This window comes from Sycon ciliatum, chromosome 1 (genome assembly GCF_964019385.1).
Source record: "Sycon ciliatum chromosome 1, ocSycCili1.1, whole genome shotgun sequence".
Classification (NCBI taxonomy): Eukaryota; Metazoa; Porifera; class Calcarea; order Leucosolenida; family Sycettidae; genus Sycon; species Sycon ciliatum.
In genome coordinates this window covers 17,801,391-17,813,075 of record NC_088643.1, presented here as the reverse complement: position 1 = coordinate 17,813,075, position 11,685 = coordinate 17,801,391, and the positions used below count along the sequence as shown (strand labels likewise).

Here is an 11,685-nt window from a genome sequence, read left to right as displayed (position 1 = left end):
TATACTACTTATCTGCCGTGGTCGGCTAACACCCACTCTCTCCACATTGGCTGGTGGTCGAACGTCCCCACTGCGCCTTGAGATGTTGCTATATGGCCCAACTAGGTTGCACTCCACCATGGGTCTGCGCCAACCGCCAGCTTCCACCAGGTTCGGCAAGGGTTGCCTCGCGTTCCGGGGCGCCCAGCTGTGGAACACCTTACCCAGTGACATACGTGCCATCTCCACGCTCCGCCAGTTCCGCGCCAGCATGATCCCGCACACCCTTAGTACCTAGAGTACCAAACGTCCTATTTGATGATCAGCTGGCTTAGTTTTTCTCCACCTCTATCCTAATTACATCAGTCCCCAATTTCATTTATTACCGCTTTCTATCTGCATTCGCCACCTTTTCATTGGGCAGATCTGCCCGTTTGGTTTGCGAATTGAAATAAACACAACAACAGCAACATATAAAGTACAAAATAATTTTGTCCGTCCATCCGTCATAAGGTTCTTCTTCTGACCAGATGAGCCTATACGTAACCCCGCTTGCGGACACCAGCACGGACAGTTCGACAGCCCACCAACAATACTCCACAGAAGGAAGTAGTTTCCTGACAAGCTGGTTTCGCTCAATAACGGATCACGAGCCGAACACATCAAAGTAGACGAAGTTGCTGAGTGATAGGGTTGAACTAAAGAAAAGAAAAGAATGGCAGTTAATTAACGGTCCTCAGCGCTTGTTCAGCACCTCCATGAGCGGCACTGACTCACGCTGCTACTGAGTATCTAGTGTTCACGAGGTGTTTGTCGCGCTGGAAACGGAGCGTCTCTGTAAGTTTGGATCCCTTTTGATGGTGCCTGGAGAGCACTCATATATCAGGTGGTGCTCTTCAGGCACAATCTTCCTCAGCCTACTCAAGCTCAACTGATGAGGGCCCTTGAGGGGTGAATTCCCCGAAACACTATGACTGTATTGAGCAGTGGCCCAGTCTGGCATGGCGGCGACACATCCAGTGCCTCCGGGAGCTCCATCACCTGGTCCACCACCAGACCACTGCCCTTATGGAGCTGGGCTATAGTCTCTCCACCAGCGCGCGGCGCCCCTCCAACTTGTCCCGCCTGCCAGGGCGAACACCTACTCGCGTGCCACTTTCCTCTTTGTTATACCGCTGCCACCTGGAATTCTCTCCCCACTGACATTAGAACCACCCAAAATAGTCATTGCTTTGTGTCTCGTGTCCGTACATTCTTTGCCAACACCCGCTTTGAACCCGCTGGTTTCATTCCTTCCAGAGTTTCTACAACATAGTAACGAATGTCATGGCTGATTTCTACACTACGCATTTGTTGTAACCCTTCCTCTTCTCAATCTATATGATTGTTATAATTTTGCAGATATAATAATTCTCAGTAAGCCATGAACGGAGACCCCCTCGACTTAGGCCTCTGGGGAATCCATAAATATTTTTTTTTTTTTAAAGAGAGAGAGAGAGAGAGAGAGAGAGAGAGAGAGAGAGAGAGAGAGAGAGAGAGAGAGAGAGAGAGAGAGAGGGAGGGAGGGAGGGAGGGAGGGAGGGACTGGGGGAGGGAGGAAGAGAGAGAGCCAGACTGGCAAGCAGAAAGACAGACAGGCTGGCAGCCTGGGAAACAGAGAGATCATGCTGGGGTGTGGGGAGTACAGTCAGTCCATGCGAAATTGACGGTATACATGTACATGTACATGCAGATACAAAAAGAAATCCTGGTTTATGTAACTGGAGGTGTGAAGTTAGATAGGTAGAATTCGTTCTCATGTCTGCACTATATGCAGATATCATCCGCAGCGCCGGTTGCAGAGCACTATAATTATTATTCGATCTGTCACTATTAAAACCCCAGCTTCCCTTAGTATGCAGTACTTACAGTACTGCAGTACTGTAAGTTTGAGAAGAGGAAGGGTTACAACAAATGCGTAGTGTAGAAATCAGCCATGACATTCGTTACTATGTTGTAGAAACTCTGGAAGGAATGAAACCAGCGGGTTCAAAGCGGGTGTTGGCAAAGAATGTACGGACACGAGACACAAAGCAATGACTATTTTGGGTGGTTCTAATGTCAGTGGGGAGAGAATTCCAGGTGGCAGCGGTATAACAAAGAGGAAAGTGGCACGCGAGTAGGTGTTCGCCCTGGCAGGCGGGACAAGTTGGAGAGGGCGCCGCGCGCTGGTGGAGAGACTATAGCCCAGCTCCATAAGGGCAGTGGTCTGGTGGTGGACCAGGTGATGGAGCTCCCGGAGGCACTGGATGTGTCGCCGCCATGCCAGACTGGGCCATTGGAGGTGCGCGAACAGAGATGCCTTCGGTTCAGTAGCGGAGGGAAGCACACCGTACTGTCTCAAGACGACTCGTGCCAATCTGGCTTGCAGACGCTCAAGGACAGCCGCTTGGGATGCGGACAGTTGGAACTGCCACAGTGGTGAGGCGTATTCAATGGTGGGTCGGACATAACCAGTATAAAGCCGGTTTGTAACTTCCGGCGTTAGGCGGCTCGACATGTGGGCAAGTAGTACCACGCATTGGCGAAATTTGGTGGTGATTGTTTCGATGTGGCACTGGAAGTTGAGGTGGCTATCATTATTTGCACGCCAAGATGGCGGTGCGTGTTGACCGTGCGCACTTCTTCCCGGTTCATTCGCAGGTGCCCGATGTTTGGAGGGTCCGGTCCGTTGGTACGTGGGGAGAACGTCATTTGGAAAGACTTCGTGGGGTTAAAGCGTCCACCTTCCGAGTCGGCCCATTTCAGGGCGACATCCGTGGCAACTTGGAGTGGATGACTATGATGCTGAGAAGAGGGAGTGGTAGGTGCAGCGACTTCCGTTCCTCTCTCTCTCTCTCTCTCTCTCTCTCTCTCTCTCTCTCTCTCTCTCTCTCTCTCTCTCTCTCTCTCTCTCTCTCTCTCTCTCTCTCTCTCTCTCTCTCTCTCTCTCTCTCTCTCTCTCTCTCTCTCTCTCTCTCTCTCTCTCTCTCTCTCTCTCTCTCTCTCTCTCTCTCTCTCTCTCTCTCTCTCTCTCTCTCTCTCTCTCTCTCTCTCTCTCTCTCTCTCTCTCTCTCTCTCTCTCTCTCTCTCTCTCTCTCTCTCTCTCTCTCTCTCTCTCTCTCTCTCTCTCTCTCTCGCTCGCTTGCTCGCTCGCTCTCTTTCTTTCTCTCTCCTCTGCCTGTCCATCAGAAGCACTCCATGACAGCAAATAGTTACTCCTGATTAGCTTGTTTCTTTCAATAAAGGACCACGGGAAGTCAATAAACACAAACAAACAAATATACGAACAACTCATCAGAGTACAAGCAGTTGTTGAATACTTGTTAGCATTAGACACCCCACCCTGCAGGGGGAGGGGGGGGGGGGCGGATTCGTCGCTTTGGCAGCTCGCAGCACCATTACGTCACACCCCAGCAGCCTTTCATGAATCATGGTTAGGCCACCCTTTCTTTTTTCGTTGCGCGCCCGCGTACCTTTTTGCCTCCGACCGAAAAAAAAACAAGAAAGTAGTAGTACCAATAATATGCGAAGTTGTAAATACATGATTGTGTAGTTTCACAGTGTGCCGATCATGACCTTAACTTATAATCTTGCCTCCCGGGCATGCCTTTGTCTTGTTTTCTTTTTCATTTTTGTTGGCTTTTAAATATCGTACGGTGTGTGTCCTAGTAAAAATCCAGATGTAATGAATTCATGACATGCTAACTCCATGCTATGTACCTGTTTTAATAATAACTAATAATAACTTTATTTTGTTGGATTCATCAGGCATGTGCTCCAATGTACCATCAAAGAGTGTTGTTCTATGCCTGCAAAGTGCAAGTGCCGTTAGACCCAGAAATATTGTATATATCACATGCTTTACTGGTCAAAATGTTTGATTGGGGTTTCCAGTTTTTGGAATGGGCTTTTTTTTTCGCCCTCCCGCGTACCTTTTCGCGAAAAAAAGGACGTTAAACAATGAATTAACAAAGGGTGGCCATTCATGGTGCCTAGCGCCTACCGTCAGCTAACCGAAGTGTTGTTGACATTTTTACTTGGGGATCCAACCGACTAGTCGTCTTACAGGGTGCCCCAGGAATTCAGTGCATATGGTGATAAATTTATCATTCATAGACAGAGTACACAAGCGAGCAGATGATGGCAGCATGTCCATGAATTTTCAAATGAAAATGATAGACGCGTCAGAGCTAGTGACAGGAGGAAGAACTACAAATGACTACAGCAACTTTGTACATGTAGCTGCTTCTGTGTCGCTCCACGTGCTACTTGACCAGGGTTTGCTTCAGCTCTGGCTTTGAAAAGAGAACACAGTAATTTGCTAGCCGCTAGTCTTATACATGTAGGTTAACACAGCGCCGGTGAAGAAATCGATACGAATTTTAAAAGAATGTACCGAGAGGGAACACTAATGACGCCAAGCTGAGCAAATACTAAATAGAGGCTGGGTCGGCTGCCCAGGGGGAAGCCCATAGACAACACGGATTGCTCTCTTGCTAAGCTTTTCAATGCCAGATAAGTTTGTGGAACTCAGGTAGGAATGTGAAGTATTTGTGTTTGATGTGATGTTCGAAGTCCAATTATGATTTTGTGGGCTGTCACTTGACTTCTAAAGTGTAATGATTGTACCCATCCTTATCACCACTCGAGCATTCTTTGTTTAATACCTGCATTTTGAACTATTTTCATAGCGCAATCATTTTCTGATTTGCCAGTCATTCTTTGCAGAGATCCGAAGTGCAGTGTCCCAAATGATTTCACTGAAGACACACTCCTACCTTTCCCGTCGAGCACTGATTCTATTCTGAGTCGAATCCGAATCGGCAATGCTCAAGGACATGTAGCTCCGGCGTCTGGAAGTACATGTATCCAAAGCGTCCGACTCCATGTGTTTCGCAAGCAAAGACTCCATTTCATGTCGCGTCCTAAACTTTAGAAGTGCGCGTCTGAGCTCACTCAAAGCCGCTGTCGCGGCTGTTCTCGTCCTGTCGCTCCCATGACTACCAGCCCAAAGCCCGGAAGGTACCTGGTTGCAATAATGAATAAATGTGGTTCCCATCCACAAGCCCAAGGCCAAGGGCGATGTCCGTCGACCAGTTAATAAACAGTTTCCTTGCTCTGCATACTGTGGTACAGTCATGTATCCAAGGTTATGGAAAGTGTGTAGTCGACCAGCAGCTCATAAAAATAACTATATTCCCTGGCCGCGGGAAGGTGAAATAAATAAAATAAAATAAAATAAACACCTAAACAGCAATAGACACCTGCCGACCATTTTGGTTTCTAGTTGTCCATTGGCACGCCTGACCGCCTAAAGTCACTGCAGCACGAATGGGCTGTAACCATTTGGCATTGGTAAGGGTGGAAGCATCCAGGCCCTCGCCACAGTCTACACACACAGATATACATGTACAAGTAGCAGGCACCTGCGACTGAGTTTCACACCCTGGCCTGGGCTCATCTGTAAGCTCCGAGGCTATGATATTCATGATTGGAGGATCGCTGCTGGCCTGGCTAGTGATACCTGCAGGATCCCAAGCTGCAAGCTGAAGGTTGAGGCCACAACTTGAGGGACAGATAGACCCCACCCCTCTACTACTTATCCGGTCACTAGGCGTCACTCAGCGCAGTATTCTCGGGGCCACATTGCTTCTTGCATGTACTTCGAAGTACATGTATATGAACGCGTATACATGTACAACGACGTTGGCACTATTGCTGTGTATGCTGACGATACTACACTGTACACGTCTGTCATGCTTGGACGAACCGTAGAGGCCGCCTCGACTGCACTCCAGACCAGGGCGTAGTGCAATACTAGTTACTACTCCCTGCTCCAGACAGCCGTCTACCGGCTGGAACTGAAGAAGCCTGGGAAACACCTGGAGAGTCACCTTTGAGCCGACTAAATCACGGCTGATGCCAGCCACCAGAAAGCCGACCCCTCCAGATTTGTTCAATTCCTCTGCCTCCCTGCCCCTCGCGGTCAGCAGCCAGTTGAAGCTCCTTAAAACCCCTTGGAATGGTCTTCGACGAGAAGCTGAACTATTACTTCATCATTCACCTTCACCAGCTTTCCGTGCGCGCACATCAACGTCTCCATTTCATGCGGAAGGCAGCCTCATCCTGGATGCCGCTGGACGTCTCACCGTCTACAGGGGCCTGTACATCAGTATGCCACACTAGCCGGGCTAGGTGCTGCCCAGACCAACTTTGGGAAGCTGGACATAGCACAGCGCAAAGCCACACGGATGCTGAGGCTCACCGCCTAGCGGCCTTCCTGGCAGGACTGTCTTACCTCTACAAGTACAAGGGTTGCCAATTGCAATTGGCATACCTCGTCTGACCAGCATACACTGTACATGTACGCCCTTCCCTCAAGCCCCACAGGACGATAGTGTTCGAACCCATCAGCAACATCATGTTCAGAGCCAGCATAGAGAACAGTCCCTCCTAAACACCACCCCCTTCACCAGTCCTGACGACCTTCGGCGATCCTTCCCGTCTTCTCCCTGAGGATGTCCTTCCCGGTCCGGTCAATAGATCCCCACTCACAGGTGTCAACAAACACACGTCACAGCAGCCATGGTCGACGTGCTTCTTTGTACAATAATGCCGCATCAACATCACTTTGGTGGGTTACCGGCACGGCGATACTGAGATATCTTTGTCAGTGGAGTCACCTGTAGCCTCACCAGTACATGTATTTCTGTCGCAGTGGCTCTCGATCTCTCTCTCTCTCTCTCTCTCTCTCTCTCTCTCTCTCTCTCTCTCTCTCTCTCTCTCTCTCTCTCTCTCTCTCTCTCTCTCTCTCTCTCTCTCTCCTCCCTCCCTCTCTTGTCTTACTCTCTTTTCCTTAACAGTTTGCCTGGTGAGTAGTAATACGCGCTTGTCAAGTGAAACATACGACACCCGCGTTTTCATCACGTGATCGGATTGAGCAGCACCGATCTGGGATGTGGTGATGCCTGAACTGCTGAAGGCTGAATGGTTACTGAGTGGTATGTACAGTCTGTACGTTGACTCTGCCACGGGTTGGGAAACACGCCGGGAGGTCATTTCTCTTCCGCACCGCTACTGTCTGGAATGCCTTGCCCGCAGACCTGAGAGCCACAGCCTCGCAGTCCCTGTTTCACAGTCACATTTGCACGCACTTCTCTGACACCAAACACAATGCCACTCCTCACTGACATGCCTCTGTCCTCCTTCTTTGAACGTTGCGCTTATTCTTATTAATTGTTGTGTTTCTGTTTCGGTATAATTCGTATTTCAAGGCATACCCCGAGGCTATAGGTATTATTGAGTAGAGGACCATTCTGGAACATTCAGCATAATTGTATCTCTCTAGCTAGGCTTTTCATTACCAATCATTAGCCCTCCACTGTCTGCTATCTCAACCCTACAGCCTCCCATTATAATGGAACTTCCTTCAATTTAGACTACGTCTTTGGGAAATCCTCAAAAATATAATAATAAAAAAATACGTCTGTAGAGTGTAGTGGCACCACATGACGTGCGACAGCTCACGTGATCACTGATCACGCCACTGTTTACTAGCAGGGAGTCGACCCTCCCTGTTTAGTAGTATTTGGACGTCGTGACTGACACGCTGGGCTCCCATTGACCAATCATCGGCATCTAATAATAATTTTAAAATAATTCAAACCTGACCCAAGCGCTATAATTATACATGTAGCGTCCTATCGATATCCGGAGCATGTTGTACAGACTGCAGTCCTTCCTCGGCGAATGACTATGTAAACGCTGTGGCAGTACAGCCTACAGCCGTACAGCTATACAGGTAGATCTACAGACTACAGGATACCATGACCATGACTACGACACTTAGTGTAGGTCTACTTAGTACTAGTACTAGTAGTACATGTACAGTGGAGATAGGATATAACGACACTCCTTCGGGAGAGAACAAAATGTCTGCCACAATCTTCACAAAGTAAAGGACTTACGCCAAGTAATTAGTTAGTTACGGTACTACACTACTACTACTAGTAAACGACTTGGGCAACAGTGTCGCTAAACTCAATCTGTCGTTGTATGCAAGGTCGTTGTATCCGATCTCCACTGTAGTACACTATGACTGACAGTCCGTACTAAACTAGTATGGACCAGTATGACCATGGTGACTGCGCTGCAGAGTTGAGCCAGCTCGGCTAAGCTCGCACTCGCAGTGAGTGTGCTGCACAGCTCGTACATACTAGTACTTGTACTAGTATTCATCATGGTCAGGTACTTGACATGAACGACTTAGCCGATTGCGGAGGCGGTGATACGAGTGCACTTCTTTCTTTCACATTTTTCTGCAGACAATGACAATGTCATTGTTTGCAGCCATCTACTGTATCTGCACAAGTAGGCTAGCGTTTCAGGATCAGGTCATCATGGTCATTCAGGACTCAGAGTCATACTCATACTCATGGTCTATACGACTCCCTGTTATCTACCTATGTCTATGAGTATGATAATGTCCTAACATGACATGGGTTGGGTAGTGCCTACTGATTGTAGTCTTGCGGAGTCTACCATGGTCTACGTACTGGCAGTGTCACCCTGTTCACACTGCACTGCAGAGACAGTCAGTAGAGTAGAGCTAGCTAGCTAGAGACTACACTACAAGTACAACTACGGTACGTAGAGTCGAGTGGAGCCATAGACTAGGCTAGTACTGTACTACTACTAGTAGTAGAGAGTCGAGGTGTGACAGTGAGAGATGATTGGGCACGCTCCCGGCCCGTTTGGGGCATGGCAGGCATGGCACGGGGTTTACCTGACTGGACTTGCAGAACGCATGCGGTGCAGCACTCAGCTCACCTCAGCCTCAGGCTCAGGACAAGAGAGATCAGTACAGAAAGTCAGTAGATCTACAGTACAGACTGACATCACTACATGCCTGTCTGTAGAGTATGAACCACTACAAAAATTGTTATGATGTCGCAGTGCTTGCAGTGATGATAATGACATGAGTGAGTGCACTACTACATGACCACTACTGACACTAGCAGTAGTAGATCTACTAGTACTAGTAGTAGTACTAGTACTGTAGTAGTAGTGACCATGACAGAGCTCCTAAAATCCTAGTCCAGGTATCCAGCCTTGTACTTTTGTAGCCTCCACTCCGCTCTTCAGCATGCTGTGCCTGATCTGTCGACACGCGACGGTGCAGGACCAGCGTGCAGCTAGCTAGCTAGCTCAGGAACGCTGCACACACGACTCGCGCGTCATGTGCCTGATGTGGGGATTTTGAAGTTTTGTGCCAAGCCAACCAACCCCAGGGCTTGCAGTTGAGCGTGGTGCCGATCTACTGAGCGACCCTTCTCTCTACTGAAACCTTTGAGTTTGATCACCCTGTCGACGATCGCAGAGCAAAGAGAAATGCAGCGGAAAGGGAAACTGGGCTCAGATTAGTAGTATCCCCTGCGCGTAGCTAGGTCTGCGTAGGAAGCAGCAGCGCTGGTGCGACAATCAAGAAGGAAGGGAGATCCAGATCTGATCGTGTGAAGCGAGATAAGGAAGTGACTCTCTGATTTCTGCTGGCTGCGCGCCAAACGCGAAAGGAACGGACACTCTTACTAGTCCTGTGCTTTTATCGTGCCGAGCCGTTCCGCTGTGGGATCGGCTAGCGGTACCGCGGTGTTGATCTACACCCGACCCACCGATCAGGCAAACATGGATCAATCCATTATAACGCAGGTGGCCCGTGACGATTGTGCGCCGGTCAGTTCTGGATTTGGTAGCACCGCGACCTCGACCAGCAGCACCAGTGGAAACAGCGGCGTGAACGGCGGACATGATGTGCCGATGGTGAACAGCAATGGGCACGACGAGGACCAGGGCGAGTTCGGCCATGACCAAGCTAATCCGGCGGCACCCGGAGTGCGTAGGACAAGCCTGCTTGCCTCCATCCTTTGCTGCGCACGCAGCAAAAACGGACAGCAAGGCGAGTCACAGAATGTGGACAGCCTGTCGTCCTCGGACGATGGGAGTACGGTGCCAAGCACGAAGTTGTGCCAATCGACCATTGCCAGCACCGGCGAGCCTACACTCGCTGACGATTGCCTGATCGGCGAGGTGCGCAGTGAGGATCGGCACAAGAAATGCGTCGTGATTGATTTGGACGAAACCCTTGTGCATAGCAGTTTCAATCCCGTCCCCAACGCGGATTTCGTAATACCGGTCGAGATTGAAGGCGTCATTCACCAGGTGTACGTGCTGAAGCGACCCTACGTTGATCAGTTCCTCAGGAGAATGGGAGAACTGTTCGAATGCGTCCTATTCACTGCGTCGCTCGCCAAGTATGCTGATCCCGTGACGGATTTGCTCGACCGGACAGGCTGTTTCCGACATCGCCTGTTCCGGGAGGCCTGTGTCTACTACAAAGGGAACTACGTGAAAGACTTGAGCAGGATGGGACGCGAGGTGTGCAACACGATCATCATCGACAACTCGCCGGCCAGCTACATCTTTCATCCGGACAACGCCGTGCCTGTGGGTTCCTGGTTCGACGATCCGACCGACACGGAGCTACTGGAGCTGATCCCGTTCTTTGAAGGTTTGACACAAGTAGAGAACTGCGTTGATGTCCTCAAACAGTCTTACTCTTGATCATGTTTTAGCAGCCACCACATGTAGCCCAGATCTCCATCCCGTAATCAGCCACATGTACAGTTGGCTCTGACCTCAACAGCTAGATGTTGCGGACAACATTAAAATTTTGTTGCAATCCCAAGGAGGCTGGGCCTTTTTATGGTGGAGATCTGGTGCTGGAATGCTAACCACCAAGCACGCAGTGTAGTTATTCCTGTCTTCATCCTCCTGCTGCTGGAGAAGGCATGAGGCATAAATCTGGCTAGAGAAAAAACACTAGTTGCCCACAAGGCACCCCTTTTCAAATTGATAACAAATGTCGAATTTTTAGCTAACCTTTTTTCTATTGTCTATTCTCTCTATTTATTTGTGACGACCTCTATCCCTAGCCCTAGCCTAGCCCTGCTGTTGTTCAGAGCCAGAACATGAATGTGAAAGAGAAAAAAGGACCTCTCAACTCAATATGAGTATGAGTGGTTCTGTCACAATACATCACTCCGGGGAATGTGACTGTAGATTGATGGATGAGCTGAGGGGGGGGAGAGGATGATCAAAGTATAGGCCATGCCGTATTTGTAGTCCCACAGCCGTTCTGCAGTAACACATTACTGTACTAATATCCAGCCCCCCCCCCCCCTCCCTGGCCTAAATTTTACTAAAAACATTTTAGGGTGGTCTGTAATCATGTTTACCTGGAATTCTGTAACAAGGGGAGAGTATTCGTTTGAAAGCCCGAAAATGACAAAGTACAGTCATGTACAGAAAAGTAAATCCATGGATAAGTCGAGCAAGTGCGATATCAAACACAGCCTAATAGCTTAGTTCACCAATACAGTAGTATGATTAAGGATGGCATCCCGGAATCCCCAGTTGTTTGTGTGCCTAATTTGTGACGCACGTCATGTCCGCCTTCAGCTAAAACGGGCGTCGCGTTAAGACAGCAAGCCAAGACTTGACTTTAAAAAATTGATTGATGATTGTTATCCTATTTTTGATCAAGAAATCAACTCCTTCAGAACTCACTTTACTGTCAGCCGGGCAGTTGTGCCTTGTGTGCGTAGTGCATGTTGTATCTGACAGGAC

The 11,685-nt window shown here is 49.1% G+C and overlaps 1 protein-coding gene across 1 annotated transcript; it reads left to right on the top strand.

The window, feature by feature from the left end:
* The first annotated feature begins 9,097 nt into the window (after window positions 1-9,097).
* On the top strand, window positions 9,098-11,092 carry LOC135815879 (carboxy-terminal domain RNA polymerase II polypeptide A small phosphatase 1-like). The gene has a single exon (XM_065329228.1). The coding sequence runs from the start codon at window positions 9,685-9,687 to the stop codon at window positions 10,618-10,620; it is 936 nt and encodes a 311-aa protein (XP_065185300.1). The 5' UTR covers window positions 9,098-9,684; the 3' UTR covers window positions 10,621-11,092.
* Window positions 11,093-11,685: the final 593 nt, after the last annotated feature.